At 40.8% G+C, this 18,501-nt stretch overlaps 1 protein-coding gene across 1 annotated transcript in view; it reads left to right on the top strand.

The window, feature by feature from the left end:
- The window catches only part of LOC110114478 (nudix hydrolase 10), a 39,055-nt gene that overhangs the window by 13,766 nt on the left and 6,788 nt on the right, over nt 1-18,501 (top strand). The window contains exons 4-7 of the mRNA XM_020847366.2: nt 3,196-3,333; nt 3,447-3,524; nt 3,613-3,663; nt 3,745-3,779. Of these exons, the coding sequence (XP_020703025.2) occupies nt 3,196-3,333; nt 3,447-3,524; nt 3,613-3,663; nt 3,745-3,779 (302 nt within the window). The remainder of the gene's footprint in view (nt 1-3,195; nt 3,334-3,446; nt 3,525-3,612; nt 3,664-3,744; nt 3,780-18,501) is intronic.

Here is an 18,501-nt window from a genome sequence, read left to right as displayed (position 1 = left end):
AGAGGTGTTTGAAAAGCATAATCATGGATTTTTTTTCTTTCTAGAGAGAAAATTGTCTCTCTCTAGGTATAGAGAGAGAAAGTGTGAGATGATGGGGCTTTTTGGTGGAGGAGGTGTAGAGGAGGATCTTTTGTGAAGGTGGATAGTGATTTGAGGGAAAGAGAGGGAGAAATCGAATTTTTAGGGTTAGTGATAAGTTTAGGTTTAAGAAGGAGGAGGAAGAAGACTGTGGAGAAGGAGAAGAGTAAGAGGAAGAATGGAGAGGGAAGAAGAAGAAAGAAGAAAGAAAGAAGGAGAAGGAGAAGGGAAGGAGGAGGAAGAGAGGTTACCTTAGGTGGCGATGGGCGGCGGGAAAGCCCGGTGGTTGGTTGGTCACGTGAGGGAGAGTGAAGGAGCCGAGAGGAAGAGGGAGAGAGTGGGCTATGTGTTTCATGCATGAGTTTGGCGTGAGGGAGGAGGGGGGGGGGGGGGGGGGGGGGGGGGTGTCGTTGTAGTGTTATGTGAGGGAATGAATGGGATGAAGGTTTAAGTGAGGGTATTTAGGATTTTTTTAATTATTATTTGTGAATAATTTCAAATATAAAATTGATATATATATATTTTTTAAATCGTCATGTCGTCATTGTTTGTGCACGCCAACATCGCCTCGATTCACGTGCGCATGAAATTTAAATTTTCGTTATGGCTGATTATACTTCTCTCACAATGTTTTCATTGCTCATAACTACATTTATTTATTCAATAAAGGGAATGTATAAGATAAGCTAATAATTATAGAGGATTCAAATTTATGTGTCATACTATGAATCTATGAGAGAAAGCAATGAAATATAAACTTAAAAAGATTTGTTAGTATTGGAAAATCAAATTGGTTTCATACTAGAATGATTTACTAGCATAGAGATAATTAATGACAAGTTATAAAAAAATGATCTTACGATTTTTATTGATTTTGAAGAAGTTTATGATTGAGTACAACAAAAATTGATTTTGTGCATATCAAGGAAGAAAGATTTGTGTCAAAAGTATGCTGAATGATTAAATAAATCTATGTTGGAGCACTAATTTACAATATTGAATATTAATGCGATATGACTAGATTGTCTATCTCTGTTATGCCTCATGGCTAAGGGGAGTGACACAGATACAGAGAGAGAGAGAGAGAGAGAGAGAGAGAGAGAGAGAGAATTTTAATGAAATCATACTTAGTTCACTTAGAGTTTACATTTATTTTCTATTGAACAACAGGCAATCTTTAGAGTTTAATCGTTGGCTTGTGCAAATTGATTGTGCGTGCAAAATTAGGATTTGTGCTTGTGCTTGGTTTCCTAATGATAAATCTCTTCATACACAAACTATAAAGTACATGTCAAAACTATGGAAATCCTGCCTTCCGCTCTGCCTACAGTGCATGACACTTCTGCATCTTATAGCGCACGCGCAGGAATTCTGTTTCCTTCTGGTAACACTAGTCTAGTAGCCTGCGTGGCTGGCATCTTACGAATTCGAGGGCTGTGTTAATTGCAATTAATAATGTAGCTATTTTTCAGCTCCTAAATTGTGTATATTCCTACTATAAGTTTTCCTAATCTCATATAAATTTGACAAAAATGATGAAATGAAAGCTCAAACAATTTTCTCTATTTCTTGCCAAAGACCATGAGGATTCAGTGATTCACCTAACAACAAGATTACATGATGACTAAATAAGTTCTAAAGGCCCCAAAAACATCATAGATGGTTCACCTCAGCATAAATGGCCACAAAATGTATGACTTTGATTGTCTTCACCTCATTTCATAATCAAGTGACGACACATTGAAGAAGAAAACTATAATAGTTGGGTAGGCGGCACATAGATAAGGTCTCGATGAGATTGTTGTGAATGGAAACACTCATTGAGCAAAACATAAGCACTCAGAGTTACAAATAGCAGCATTCAAAGGATGAAACCTGATATTTGTGATGAATAGCAGCAGAGACCTTACCTCTGTCCAAGTGATGGTGGCGGCAAGATATCATATAGAGAGAAAAGGGTCTGAGATGGGAATATGCTGAGAGAGCATGGTAGGTACCTGTGAATGCAAGAGTTCTTTTGGAGTTGCGAAAAAGGTCGTGAACTGAGGAGCTAAATAGCTCATCAGAATAGAGCACGAGACTATATTTGGGGATCAGGAATTTGGAACGGCTAGTGTTCTGTTGCAGGTTTTATGTGACTATTAATTTTTTGTGTGAACCCACCATTTATGACTCAAGTTTCTTCCCAGAAAAATGTACAAATAAAGCAGTTTGGTATGCAAGCATGCTAATCTGCATCCATAACATTTTTTCTGAGATTTCTCACAGCGACGTGGTTAAGTGCACTTGAAGTATGTGCCCAAGTGTTTTTTATAACATTGGTTTGAAAGCATGTGAATACTTCTGAACCTCAAATATAGTGTGTAAAGTGTAAACAGTCACCGCCAGATGAAATTCTATGTGAAGGTTTTGAGAGAGTCGAGGAGAGATGCGAGGACGTCAATGATGTGATTGCCTTGCCAGACATTCTATGCTTTTTTCTCTCCTATTAAGATCACCCTTGATGACGTTCCTTAAAAATAAAATTACTTTGCAACTTTTTAATTATTAACTTTGATAATTAAGGATTCCATTGTCATGATTGCAAGGAAATCCAACCAACTTTATTTCAAAATGTATCAGATAGTAGTTTAGTGACGGAACTGCCAAGCAGAACCTTGCCAGTATAGAACCTAGTATAGTAAGGCATTTCACTTCTCAGAATTGCAGCATGCCTCATCTTCAGTTCTTTGTATGGAGATGTAGGCTAATTAGGTTCGTTTTAGGATAGCTATCGTACATTATCTTCCCATCTGCAAATGCATGCATATTGTAACTGCTATTTAACTCTGCAATTAAAAATGGCATCCATTGATGCTAAATGTTTTCATTAAAATGATAACATATTTTCTTACAGACTCATCTTATGAGCACTCATTAGAAAAGATTGCGTTAATCAGCTTACAAAAGTGAACTTTGTTTATTTAGTTTTAATCATATCACAAGCCTGTTGCTGCCATTTTTTTTATTTTTCAATTTCTGATAGCTTTATATTCTCTTTTGTTGTGTGGTTAAATCTAATGGAACTTATTCTGGGTCAATTATTTTGGATTACTGTAGAATTTAATCTTGATATAGGAAGGATTTTGGTACCACCATGCAGAACCGAGTTATTTGATGCTTGTGTACTGGATCCCTGCTAGTAAAAATACATTGCCTGTTAATGCCACTCATAGGGTGGGCGTTGGTGCATTTCTGATAAATCAGAAAAGAGAGGTATAATCAAGTGCTTACTGTTAACCTCAATTTGGTTCTGCTCCTTTTAGTTAACTGAATGTTTTATTCTTTCATTTTAAACCTGAAATATTTTAGTTTCATTTTTGAATTAGGTTTTGGCAGTCCAGGAAAAGAGTGGGAAACTTAGCGGCTCTGGTTTTTGGAAACTCCCTACAGGCGTTATTGAGCATGTAAGATATAATAACTTGAGCATTCATAGCTTATTAAAATCACAAAATTAAATTCTTCTATCATCAGCCAGGTTAATTGTCTCTGCAGGGTGAAGATATATTTGCAGGTGCCGTAAGGGAAGTCAAGGAGGAGACAGGAGTACGTATGCTTCTATGAATTTTATGTTGATCTTATTAAGATTTTGGAATTGATTTAACTTTGTTTTTATCTTTGTATTAGATTGATGCTGAATTTGTGGAAGTGCTTGCGTTCAGGTGAGTTCATTTCAAATCCTTGAGGTGACTATTTGCATATCAATCACACGCGAGCAGTGAAATGGCTCTTTAATTGTTTGTGTATGCTTCTCTGCATGCATTTTCAACTTCCCATTTCTCTGAATAAAGATTGAACAAGTTTCTGAACAACTAATCTTAGTAAATTTATACTGGAAAGTGTTTACATTGCTCTATGGACTGTGATTTAGGGATGCCTGCAAGGATGTCAAAATCTTCTAATAATATGCAATGAATTTGGATGGCACTCTTTCAGTATTGGTAACCACAATTAGTACCAAGTGCAGCCTTGGTGATAGAGACTAAACACAATCTCTCCTTAAAATGTTTTAAGAAGCTAAACTAGAGACTTCTAGCTAAATTAGCATCAATCCGTGATTCCTAAACTTTTTGGTAACTCTCAAACTACTTTTCTATTTTGACAAGGTACGAGCATAATGGAGAACATCATATTTATTGTCATTCAGGTTTTCGCTTCCACAATGATTTGCTTCTTTTTATTAACCCTATAGACATTACAAAGGTTTTGAAGTAAGTTTTAGATAGTTCATCCTTGATTTTTTTTCGTAAGGCATTCATGATTTTAGCTGGAACAAGACTTATAATGATTTTTCAGCTTTCTTTTCTCTGTTAATTTTTTTTGCATGACACCTTCTAAAGATATTTGGGACATGCCAGGCTGCCCTCAAGTACAATTTAAAAAAAAAAATCTTTTCAGTGGTGGAGCTGTATGCTTCACTGAAAAATAAGCATACAATAATTGTTATTTTACTGTCTTTTGAACTAGACCGGTCATGGCCGCTTCTTGTCAATTAACTAGATTTTACACTAACTTCTTTGTAGCTCATATGGTGCAGAATAAGCAGTAACATAGAACAAAACTAGAGACCAGTTATTTCTGCTAATGTTCATTCTAGGATAATTGCACGAAACAAAAAGGGTTTAGCCGACTCTGCCACTGCAGAGCAAGTGGATCAGACATGACTGGGGGAATAAAATAAAAATTGAGGAATTAGTAAAATGTAGAAATTAAAGTAAACCTATATGTATACGAACTAAATGACAAAGGAGATAAATATGTGTTATGGTGGTATTGTCACTATGTGGTGATGACTTCGTCAATTTCCGAAGTCTACTTGGAGAACTTTTAACTTGGATTTCACTTCTTTAACATTAGCATTGTCGGTGGGATGATAATCAAATATGTCCTTCACACTGTAAGTTTTGAAGATTTCCAGATCATTCGACAAATCAATACAACAACAACAACAACATCAAGCCTTTATCCCACTACGTGGGGTCGGCTACATGAATCCTTTTTCTCCATTGTGTCCTATTAAAAGTCAAATTCTCGTTTAAATCTAATAAAGAAAGATCATTCCTAATATTTTCTAACCAAGCCTTTTTAGGTCTACCCCTACCTTTCTTAACATAAGTCAAATCTAATACCTCTACTCTCCTAACCAGGTCATTGGAAAATATCCCACCCTCAAAATTCAATTCAAATAATGACATTTAATGTGGTCTCAATTATGAGCAGCTGTTATATTTGTAGCTTTAGGTGGGGATGTAGTTAGATCAACTACAAAATTTGATATCTTGGTGTAGACAATAGAGAATGGGGACCTTGTTGTTGAGCGGTTTACCACATTGTTAAATGCAAATTTAGCTTGAGCAAGAGCTTGATCCGACATTTTGGGTCTATCTCCTGTCATACAATGAATCATAGAGCCCAAAATGCGGTTGAAGATTTCAGTTTGTCCATTCATTTAGGGATTATAGGCACTACATCCACTACTACTAAATGTTAAAATGTTGTCAAATTTTTTCCATAACACTCGCCAAATATGATTTACAAACTTGACATCGTGGTCAAATATAATAGTTTTAGGAATGTAGTAGGAAGCACTTGTAGATCTCAAGTATTTTCTATCAATCTTCGAAAAACAACGAGAATTCTCCACAAAAATCCACACAAAATCATGAAACAATAGATAATTTGTATTATTTGATGAAAGGGAAATAGAAAATACCAAGATACAATTGATCCTCTATTCGAGAGGATGATCTTTCTCTCCCAAATCTCTAGACATCACTAGAGCCCAAAGAAACTAAGAGATCTCAAATTTCAGCCAAATTCAAGATGCCCTAACCCTAGTAAAACATATTACTTAATACATAAAATTCAATAGCAAATCTCTAAACAACCCATACTTTGAAATTCCCTCCTAATTCCCTAAAAGATCCTTCCTAAATAGCTTTTTCCTACCCTGGCGATCGGATCGTGCGTATTGGAAGACGGAACATCTCCGCCTATTTTGCACGGGCCAGTCCTGTTGGACCGGCCAGTGGATTGGTCTAACAATACCCCTCCCAAAGATCCATCTTGTCTGTAAGGTGGGAAGAAGACACCCTTCTCGATTCCCTCATCATTACAAATAGTGAGAACCTGAAGAGTTCGGTCCTTACATCTGTGCCATTGTGTATACCTCTCATGGCATCTGAAATAAATGCCATTTGCTCTCTTCTCATGTAACTCTGTTTTTGCGAGCTTCTTGAAGTGGTCCCCGGGTCTTTCTCTGACAGTCTTCTCCTTCGGTGTCTCCCGAAGGGTACCCGTTGTCAGCTCCTTGGATGCCAAAAAGGTGGTGGCTATCCTATATGTGCCTTTTGAGTTTCTGCCTTCCACACCTTTCTCCAGGTGCATTTGATTCTCCACCAACTGAGCTAGCTCCATAGCCTCTCCCAAGTCACAGGGCCTCATCACTCTAACCATTGTTCGGATCTCTAGTGTCAGTCCCTTCATGAAGTTTCTCTTTAGCACTGTCTCAGAAAGACATTCCAATCAGCTAGCCAAGTACTCAAACCTCTCCCGGTACTCTATCACTAAACCATCCTGTGTCAAGGTGAAGAACATCTCATAGAAGTTTCCTCCTCTGTCATTTCAAAAAACGTTGTACCAAATAATCCTTGAACTTCCTCCAACTCCGTATGGGTCATCGCATGTCCTCCATTGGTACCAAGCCAAAGCCTTCCCTTCCAAACATAGGCCCGCTGCTGTAAGTCTCTCCTCATCCGTTAACTCATTGACAACAAAATTTCTTTCAACATTGTAGATCCACCAGTGCGCTTCCTCCCCCTCAAAAATTTGCATCTTCAATTTCCTCACCCTCGGATCACCTCAGTTCCCTCTGTTCTACCCCTAACTTTCCATTCCCCAAGGGGGTGATTCCCCCTAATTGTTCCAATCATCCCTCCTCCGCTCACACTCAAACCTTCAACGCAAACCCACCTCCTCCCTTCAAATTCAGCGGCCCTTCGATCATAGTCAACTCATCTCCTTTGAAATTCGACACCTCTTCGATCATAATCAAGTCATCGCCTTTCCAATTTAGCCCCTCTTCTTTCAAATTCAACATCCCTCCACTCATGCCCAGCTCTCTCATGTCTCTCCACATACTCTCTACTGAACTCCTTCCTAGGAAGAGGTCCTAGGGGAGGCATTTTTTCTGTTCCCTCCAAAATCTCCACCTCTTGATCTTCCTTTCGTCTTATTGGCTTCGAATTTTTCCTACTTCTGTGGTTGTCGGCTCATTCCCTCACCTCCGACGACGATAGCGATATTTTGGTTTGGCCCTTTAGCACTTTCTTCAACATCTCCAGGATGGAAAATTTCAAATCGAACTTATCGTGGATGGCTAGAACATCTTTTTTTAAATCTAAAACTTGAGTTTGGAGATCAGAAATTTCAAAATTCATTTGTCCAATCTCTACTTCGAGGCGTTCCTCCAACGCATCCATTTTCTTGGCCACCATTGATGCCTGGATTTTTATAGAAATAAAAATCTAGACATCGGCCTTAAAAAATAGCAACTTTCTTCTTCAAAATCCCAAGAACAGCCGTTAAAATTCACCAAAACAACCCACCAAAGGTCCCAAAAACAGGTAGGATACCAATTTGATAGGAAACATTTGTAGATCTCAAGTTTTTCCTATCAATCTTCGAAAAACAACGAGAATTCTCCATAAAAATCCACAGAAAATCACGAAACAGTAGATAATTTGTATTATTTGGTGAAAGGGAAATGGAAAATACCAAGATACAATTGATCCTCTATTCGAGAGGAGGATCTTTTTCTCTCAAATCTCTAGACGCCGCTAGAGCCCAAAGAAATTAAGAGAACTCAAATTTCAGCCAAATTCAATATGCCCTAACCCTAGTAAAACATATTACTTAATACATAAAATTCTAAAGGAAATCTCTAAACATCCCATAATTCGAAATTTCACTCCTAATTCCCAAAAAAATTCTTCCTAAACCTCTTTTTCCTATCTGGGAGATTGGATCGTGCCTACAGAAAGGCAGAACATCTCTGCCTATTTTGCACGGGCCGGTCCCGTTGGACTGGTCGGACCGGTCCAATGGACCGGTCTATAGAATGCTGTGTGATCAAACCACCTTTTCCAACACATTGAAGCTTACTTTTTGCTCATCATTTCAACTAAAATTTCCTTTTTTGGGGACAATTGATTATAGGGGAAGCAGTGATTAGTAAAATTGTGATGAAATAGATGATAGAGTGTGGTAAGTCCATGAAAATTGTGTACCTTGTAGATATTCAAGGGTGTTGGCCAATCTTGTATGCTCCAAAATTTTGCTTCTTGCACTTGAATTCCTTGATCGGTGATGATGAAACCCAAAAATAATATTTGTTCAACGAGAAATTCACAATTCCTTAAGCGGAGAGATAGCTTTTTGGCATGTAGTGCATATAGAATCTACTTCAGGTGTGTAATATGGTTGTCATTGTCTTTGATGTCGATTAGGATCTCGTTAAAATATACAATAGCAAATTTTCCAATGAAGGGTTTCAAAACTTCATTCATTAGGTGCATGAAGGGAATCACTTTCATTCATAGAGTCCCTTCTTTGTTTAAAACTCAATCTTTCATTGGTCTCTAAGTCGGATGCTAACTTGGTGGTAGCCACTCTTGAGATCGTGTTTATTATAAATTCAAGACCCTTCTAATTTGTCAAGTATTTCCTCCAAGAGGGGAATTAGAAAATAGTACTTTATTATGTTTTTGTTGTAAGCTCGACTATGCACACATATGCGTCCATCCTTCTTGGGCATGAGTAGAGCGGGTATACCACAGGTATTAAGACTCATTAGATTAATTGTCGAGTCAGCAAGTCATCTACAATTCCTTGCAAAATATCATATTTATTAGGGCTCATATATTAATGTTGTAGATTATGATGGCTTGCCCTTGGATTGATATTAAAATAATGTTGTATGTCTTGTTGTGGCCGGGTATCAAGCAGGCATGGTCTAGTACAACTTAACAAATAGCACCAAAACAATCTTGTAATGTTTTATCATAGAGAAAATGTTGGATTCAGGGACCATTATGATAGACCGGTCCAAGAAAGACTGGTCTAATCGGCCCAAAACTGGGGCCGGTCCTTATTTTACAGCAGGTGAAGGCCGACTATTCCTCCCAGCCAACAAACAAGGCTGATGGGGCCCACGACGTGAAAGGGATAGAAGGGAATTAGGCAAGAGGGGAGATCATTCCCCTCTCGAATTGAGGATCAACTGTATCTTACTTTGTTCTTCGTTAGATCGTCAACTACTATGTTGTTTGTGTTATCTTGTGATTTTCTTTCAAGATTGTGCCGACCAATTGCTGAAATCAGCCATTCTTAGATTTTCTCTTGATTTCCACAAGAGTTATTTATTAAATTGGTATTATAACACTTTCTTGGGCATAAAATCATTGTTTCTTTGTTGCTTTATGATTGGAGCCTAGATCCTATCTAATGGTAGCAAAGAAGGTGGATGTGTTCGAGAGTGAGATGGAGCAACTCAAAGCCGGAGTAGTGGAAAGACTCTCTTACATCGAGAACCGTTTTGGGAATTTCGAAGAGACGATGAAAAAATGCTGGAGATGCAATCGAAAGCATTGATGGAGCAACTCATTCTTAGATTTTCTCTTGATTTCCACAAGAGTTATCTATCAAATTGGTATTAGAACACTTTCTTGGGCATAAAATCATTGTTTCTTTGTTGACTTTATGATTGGAGCCTAGATCCTATCTAATGGTAGCAAAGAAGGTGGATGTGTTCGAGAGTGAGATGGAGCAACTCAAAGCCGGAGTAGAGGAAAGACTCTCTTACATCGAGAACCGCTTTGGGAATTTCGAAGAGATGATGAAAAAATGCTGGAGATGCAATCGAAAGCATTGACGGCGATTCCGGGAGAACAACGATGAATTGGAGAGTACTTTTCTTCAAGAACCGCCATGAGGAGCCCTGTTGGACAGATTGGGTTATTTCGAAGAGAGGACAAAAAGGAGGGATTCCGACCTTTTTCGGAGACTACTCGAGCATGGGGAGAGGTGGAATGAAGGAGGACAAGGTTGGGGGAAAAACCAATGGGGAGCGAATGGGACAACAAGGAAGCTAAAAATGCTAGTTTTTTAAGGGGAGGATGCTCAGGGTTGGGTGTACCGGGTGGAGCGTTATTTTGTCGTCAATGGGCTGATGAAAGGGGAAAAACTCATGGCGATGGGTCTATGTTTGGAAGGGAAAATCCTAGCCTGGTTCTAATGAAGGCTAGATACTTGATGTACTCTTGGGGAGAATTTAAGGAGTGCTATTGGAATGTTTCCAAACCATCCTGGAAGGAGACCTCCGCGAGTAGTTCTATGCCCTAACTCTAGAGGGGACCGTTGCTGAGTATCGGGAGAAGTTTAGGCTGCTATCAGGGAGATTGAGGGGAATCTCTGAGGAAGGATTAGAGCGGAATTTCATGAAGGGGCTCAGGGAGGACATTTGGGTAGAACTAAGGGTACGTAGGCCTAGGGGGCTGAGAGAGACAATGGAGCTGGCAAAGAGGGTGGAGGAAAAACTTAGGAGGGAATGGGGCAGTATAAGAAACAACATGGGAGGGGTCTACTGGAGCACCTATACTACTCTAACCCCAAGAACCCATACAGTGTCTTTCCAGAGAGAAACTCCTAAGGAGAAGAGCGGTGGAATGCGCCTAAGGGGAATCTCAAGCGACTCACAAAGGAAGAGGTGCAGGACAAGATGACAAAGGGTTTATGTTTCAGATGTGATAATAATTACACGTCGAGCCATAGGTGTAAAGATAGAACTCTTCAGGTTCTCACCGTTTGTGAGATGGGGAAGCTGAGGAGGGAGGTGGAAGTGAGGTATCAACGGAGGAGGAAAAGTTGCATCTAGACATGGCTGAAGTCTCCTTGAACTTCATAGTTGGATTCACCCCGAATCACATTGTGAAGGTGAAAGGAGAAATAGCCAACCAAGGAGTAGTGGTGCTGATAGGCAGTGGGGTCACCCACAATTTCTTCTTCAACCAGGTCATAGACCAATTGAGGCTGAAGTTGGTAGACACTGGATGCTATGGAGTAATGATGGGGACAAGGAAGATGGAGATGCGTAGAGGGTTGTGTTGATCATATAGAGGGTCCAGGTGAGGGAGGATTTCCTTCCATTGGAGCTAGGGAGCACATATGTCATCTTGGGGATGAAATGACTACAGACTTTGGGAGATACCAAGGTGAATTGGGGAAGCTTGACAATGGAGCTGGTGGTGGAAGGAAAGAGGTGGTTGATTAAAGAGATGCAGGACTCTCGAAAGCCATTGTATCACCAAAAATCATGATAAATGCCATACAGGAAGTGGGCATAGGATTTTTGGTGGACTTGCAAAGCTTGGAAGGGTTCAAAGGAGAGGAAGGAGGGTACATCCCTCTTTCAGAACAACTAGTTATAGAGTAATTCCGTGAGATTTTTCAGCCACCTCAGGGATTGCCTCCTAAGCGGGTACAGGAGCATGCCATCAAACTGAGAGAGTGGGTATCGCCAATTTGCGTCAGAGCTTACCGCTACCTCTAGATTTAGAAGGATGAGATTGAAAGCTGATTCGGGAGATGCTAGAGGCAGGGCTCATCAGGCCCAACGTGAGCCCTTTTTTTAGCCTAGTTCTACTGGTTAAGAAGAAGGATGGAAGTTAGATATTTTGTGTGGACTATCGGGCCCTGAACAAGGAGATTGTGCCAGACAAGTTTTTTATTCCAATGGCAGATGAGTTGTTGGATGAGCTTTTTGGAGTGGCGGTGGTATTCACGAAGATGGATATGAATTCTGGGTACCATCAGATCCATATGAGAGAGGAAGATGTGTCAAAGACGGTTTTTAGGACACACGAGAGACACTACGAGTTTTTGGTGATGCCGTTTGGCCTTACAAATGCCTCTGCTACCTTCCAGTCCCCCATGAACGAAGTGTTCCGACCTTACCTCAGGAAGTTCATGTTGGTCTTCTTTGATGACATCCTGATGTACAATAAGTCCAATAAGGAGTATTTGGAGCATTTAAGGGTGGTCTTAGAAGTTTTGCAGGAGCATCAACTGAAGGCCAATCTGAAGAAATGTTTTCCTAAGCTAGTGTGGAGTACCTTGGGCACGTGGTATCCCAAGAAGGAATAACAGTGGATCAGGCCAAGATTGAGGCAATGTTGAGATGTCTCTATCTAGAAACTTGAGGGAACTAAAGGGGTTCCTAGGATTGACGAGATACTACATAAGGTTTTTGAGGGGATACAACACCATTGCTTGGCCTCTGACAGAGTAGCTGAAGGATAATTTCTTGTGGGGAAAGGCAGCTACTCGGGCCGTAGAGAGATTTAAGACTGCCATAACCATGGTTTCGATCCTATCACTACCTGATTTCAGCCAGATGCTCGTGGTGGAGACTGATGCCTCAGGATATGGGCTGGGGGTGGTGCTCATGTAAAATCACAAACCTATAGCCTACTTCAGCCAGCTGTTGACAGCCAGATCTAGATTGAAGTTCGTCTATGAGAGGGAATTGATGGCCATTGTATTAGCTATTCAGAAGTGGCAGCCATACTTGATGGGTCGGCATTTCATCGTTAAGACTGACTAGTGGAGCTTGAAGTACTTACTAGAGCAGATGATGGTGACCGAGGAGCATTAGAGATGGCTGTCAAAATTATTGGGCTATGATTTTGAGATCCAGTATAGGTCATGATAGGAAAATAAGGTAGCTGATGCCTTGTCCAGGTGTGTGGGGGAGTTTTAGGGGTTTGCCCTTTCATTGCCGCTAATGTTGCATTGGGGGGCTATTGAGGAAAGTGCGTAGGACAAGGATCTGGGAAGAATCAAAGAGGATCTGCTGAAGGATGGGAATAACCATCTTGGCTATTCAGTAGATGGTGAGAAACTTCTATACCATGGGAGATTTGTGCTACAACAAACCTCCATTCATATCCCGCACTCGCTAAGGGAGTTCCATGGGAGCGTGGTTGGGGGTCACTCAGGTGTACATAAGACATGCAGGAGATTGGCGGTTGAATTATATTGGAAGGAGATGCACAAGGATGCGAAGGGGATGGTGGCCAGGTGTGAGGTTTGTCAAAGGAAAATATTTATGGCTAGGGATATAGGGGGGCTACTACATTTGTTGTCCCTTCCTGGCAGAGTATGGGAGGATATCTCTATGGATTTCATAGACGGGCTGCCACAATCGGAGGGGTGCACAGTTATTCTGGTGGTGGTGGACAGACTTAAAAAATATGCTCATTTCATTCCTGTACGACATCCTTGCATGAAACTCACAATGACATCAGCTTTTATTAGAGGGTGGTTAGATTATGGGGGTACCAGATTCTATTGTGTTCGATTAAGACAAGGTATTCCTTTGTCATTTTTGGAGGGAGTTGTTCAGGTTGCAGGGGATTGTACTTAAGAGGAGTACCGCTTACCACCCTTAAACTGATGGACAGACAGATGTAGTCAATAGGAGCTTGGAGACATACATGAGATGCTTTGCTTCAGAGACACCTCGACTATGGGCTAAGTGGCTGTCATGGGTAGAATATTGGAATAACACTTCGTACCATTCAACATCCCAGTAGCTTGATACAACACTTTGTACCATTCCACCTTACTTGCACATCTGTCTTTTCAGTGGAACAATACTTAGAAGAGAGAGATAAGATATTAAGAACTGAAAAGACATCTATTAAGATCTTAGCAAATTATGAAAAGAAAGACAGTGAGCACAAAAAGGACGTCCAATTTCAGGTTGGAGATAGGGTGTATTTGAAACTTCACCCCTTCACACAGTGGATTGTGGCTATTAGGAGGAATGAGAGGTTGACCCCGCAATACTTTGGCCCTTTTGAGATAGAAGAGAGGATCAAAGCAGTGACATATTGACTAAAGCTACCATCGACTGCAACCATACATCTAATATTCCATGTGTCACAGTTGAAAAGAGCTATAGGGGATCACAGAGCTAGCCCAAAGTTATCGAAAATATTAACTGAAGATTTGGAAGTGGTACTGGAACCACTAGATCAGTAAGGGGTATGCCAGGGAGAAGAAGGAATCATAGAAGTGTTGATAAAATGGAAGAACCTTCCGATTATGATGCTATATGGGAACCTAACAATAGGATGCAAAATCAATTTCCGGCTTTCCACCTTGAGGATAAGGTGGTTTTTTGGGAACGGGGTATTGGTAGACTGGTCCAAGAAGGATAGGTCTAGCCAGCCCAGAACTGGGGTTGGCCCTTGTTTTACAGTAGGTGTAGTGCGGCTGTTCTGCCTAGCCAGCAAACTAGGCCGGTGGGGCCCACGACGTGAAAGGGAAAGAAGGGAATTAGGAAAGTGGAGGGGTCGGCTGACTGATGGGGCCCACAGCTGAAATTGGGAAGCTTGTTTTAGCATGATGGAGTTCGACGACTAATTAAAGAATATCCCTTACCTAAAGAAGAATTCTGGTTTAGGCAAGATGGAAAGGGCGGCTGGTTAGGGTATCCTTAGGGATGATTTTGTGAAGGATTTAAATAAGAGAGAAAGGGTTAGGGTTAGGATTATGCTATTGTTTTATTGAAGTTCTATTTTCTTAGTGTCTTGGTGCTTGGTCTCTAGCGGCGTCTAGAGACTTAAGAGAGATCAGGCCTACTGTCAAACTGAGGATCAACTGTATCTTGCTTTGTTCTTCGTTATATTGTCTTCTACTACGTTGTTTGTGCTACCTTCTTGTGATTTTCTTTGAAGATTGTGCCGACAAATTGATCAAAGCTTTGGCGATGATATTTTTGTAGTTATTATTTTTATAGTCACATCTAGGGGTGTCAATATTTGACCCGACCCAAACCCGAACCCGATCCAAGTTAGGGCAACCCATTTGTCATGCGGGTCACGTTTGGGTTTAACAAACCAAATCGTTTCAAAAATTAGGTCAGGTTCGGGTTGACCCGAAAACCCGAGAATACCCGCTCGTGACCCAGATCTGCCCTCCCAGTGTGGTGTCTCGCTCTCTCACTTCGCGCTCACGATCCTGATGGCTGCATGGAGGCGGGCCGACCACGTGAGCGCGAAAAGAAGTCAAGATTGTGGCTGTGGAGGTGCTGGTCGAGGTTTGCCGATAGGGAGGAATTCGTAGATGAGGAGGCGGTCGGAGCTAGCGATGCAATAGCCGAGGAGACCCGACCCAAACCTGAACCCGAACCCAACCCGAAAGCTCCAAGTTAGGGCAACCCATTTGTCATGCGGGTCATGTTTGGGTTTAACAAACCAAATCGTTTAAAAAATTATGTCAGGTTCGGGTTGACCCGAAAATCCGAGAATGACCCGCTCGTGACCCATATCTGTCCTCCCAGTGTGGTGTCTCGCTCTCTCACTTCGCGCTCATGATCCTGATGGCTTCATGGAGGCGGGCCGACCACGTGAGCGCGAAAAGAAGTCAAGATTGTGGCTGTAGAGGTGTTGGTCGAGGTTGCCGATAGGGAGGTATTCGTATATGAGGAGGCGGTCGGAGCTAGCGATGCAATAGCTGAGGAGACAAGCAAGGTTGGGGTGTTGGATGTGGGCGAGGGTGTCCATTTCAGCGTGGCAGAAGAGGAGGAAGATGAAGAATAGAAGGAAGACAGTTGAGAAGCTTCCCGCGACAACGATTAGGGCTTGATGGATAGGTTCCATGATTGAGGGGATAGATGGAGAGATTGAAGGGAGGCGAGGAGGAGAATGTTTGACTGGGAGAAGAAGAACATGCCATGACGTAGTTGACCTTATTTTTGTATGAGGTCACTGGGGACCCACCCAGACTCTAGATCGATCCTGACCCTACATCATCCTAGACCCCAGACCCTAGAATTCTCCTAGATCTAGACCTTAGGACTTATTCTAGATCCTAGGATCCTTCTAGAACCTAGACCTTAAGATTTCTTCAAGGTTCTAGAATTCTTCCAAACTCCAGGCCTTAGGATCCATCTAGATCCTAAACTTCTTCTAGACTTTAGATCTTAGGATCTAGTCTAGATCCCGGAACTTCTAGACTCTAGACTCTAGGATTTTCCTAGACCCTAGAATCCCTTTAGGTTCTATCAATTCAAACTTCAAACCAATCTTGGCCTTAAAGCTAACCCAGATCTCAATTCAAATCAAACCTCAATCAAAATCCAGACTCCAGTCCAGTTCAAGATTTTAATCTCCAGTTCAAACTTTAATCTTGTTTCTAATCAAACTTCAACCTTATCCAATAAATTATGATCCTCCAAATGATCATAAATGATATACATAACTCAAACTTAATTAATCAAACTCAAAATCCAGATCAAATCTAAAATTCAAACCCAAATCCTAAGTCCAAAAGCCCTGTCCTAAAGACCTTTTCCAGGGATTTTTCAAACATTTCAAAACCCAATCAAATGACCTCCGATTCAGAGTCTGTCAGTTGCATACTGCTGGGACATGTCTCTGGAGACAACCCTTCAAATTTGAGCCCATTTTGAGGTCCCTAATCCCAGAATCTAAATCAAAATCCAAAGGCTGTAAAACCTTCAAATATTTACGGCCTATGCCACTGGACCAATCACCCATTGGATTTTGACCTTGGAGCTTTCTTCAAACCCTCCAATCACTTCCAGACCTTTAATCCTGATATGTTGATCAGTAAACTGCATTTTGTTGGACTCATTTCAGCCTCCAGTGGACATGAGGTCAAAATGACCAAAATACCCCTTTGGGCTATGAATAGCATTTTGGATCAAATGAGCTCCAAACTGAATGCAACCACCTCCCTAGAGCACTTTACAACCATTAGATCAAAATCAAATGGCTCTTGATCAAGCCATGTGCCCCAAAGTGCAAAATAGAGGTTTTACATCTCATGTCCTTTGGTCGTTTTGATTCTCCTGCTCTCACCAACTTCTAGGCCACATGGCATGTATCTAGGAACTCATGCAGTCAATCCCAACCATCCAAATCCACTAAGATGGCTTGAATAGGGAAATATCTTAAGACATGCATTTAACCCCTAAGTCTCTCTCACTCAATCTCTCTGATCCAGAACGAATCTAGCCCTCAAAAACCTCCTCCAGATCTTCCTCTAGCACTTCCAAGCCTTCCCCCACCGAATTCAAGCCTCCAAAGCCTAATTGGTGAAGAGAGAGGAACCTAGAGAGAGAAACAGGAGTTTCAAAGATAACTTTCGATCCAACGCGATCCAGCCCTTGGTGTTTTCATAAGAGTTGTAGAGGATCACTGCAGCTTTCCAACGAGCCCAAGAACACAAAACTCCGACGGTTGGATTGTAAGTTATTCGCGTTTTTAGTTTAAATTTCAATTGGAAACTGTAGCAAATCTACAATGCATGGAGCCTCCAAACTCCAGGAATTGTTAGATCATATTGCCTTCTAGCTACAGTTCAAATTTCATGCAATTTCGTTGAGTATTTTGAAAGTTATGGCATTCGAAGTTCTCTAGCTCTGGTTCAACCAGAGCCGTCCGATCGCGCCTTCAGCGTGATTGGACGGCCCAGAAATGGCCACATCCCGCGGCTGGATTAGCTGACGTGGTTAAGTGGCGGGCCGCAACCCGCCACGTGGCGCGTTCCTATTGGGCGACGCCATTCTGGTCAGTTTGACCAAAAATTGTCCAAAAAAATTCAAAAAAGGCCAAGATCTTCCAAAATTCATAGAAAATCAAAATTTTCACCAAAATTAGTGTTATAGGGCTTGTTGGAAAGCTCTTGAGCTCTAGTTTTTATTGAAATCAAATTAAACATATTTTGATCACTGGTTTTTGAGAAATTTGGGTTTATTTGAAATCCAATTTTCTTTCAATCCAGTGGCCAAATGGTGTTCAAATTTTGGTGAAACAATTTTGGACATCTTAGGTATTATCTGTAATTTTTCTAGGTCCAGATATCCAGTGGATTGCTGTGGGGAGAATTTACAAAGTATTGGGTCCATTTTGGACCCAAAACTTTGGAAATTCATAACTCTCCAAACTAGTAGATTTAGGCTTCCTAATTTCTGTGGTGTGTTTGTGTATGTCTAAGGGTTAGATGAACAGAGATTTAGACCCAATTGAATACTAGTGCCACCTAGGAACAATAATTAAGGACAAGGTCTAGTTAAATTAGAAAAATTTTAGGAAATTCTACATACACCCAATAGGGGTGAAACTCTATAACACTAAACCTAGTGACATTATAAACCCTAGTTTAAAATTTCATCCAATTTGGAGCTAATTAAGTCAAAAAATTAAACAAGTCAAAATTAACCCCTTAATTAAGTATTAAAACTTCTACAAATTATAATAAATCAAGTTTAAATCCAAAAAATATAAAAAACCC

The sequence above is a fragment of the Dendrobium catenatum genome, unplaced genomic scaffold, assembly GCF_001605985.2.
Source record: "Dendrobium catenatum unplaced genomic scaffold, ASM160598v2 fragScaff_scaffold_1608, whole genome shotgun sequence".
Lineage (NCBI taxonomy): Eukaryota > Viridiplantae > Streptophyta > Magnoliopsida > Asparagales > Orchidaceae > Dendrobium > Dendrobium catenatum.
The sequence above is the reverse complement of the archived record's forward strand: the minus strand, read 5'-3'. Positions and strand labels throughout refer to the sequence as shown.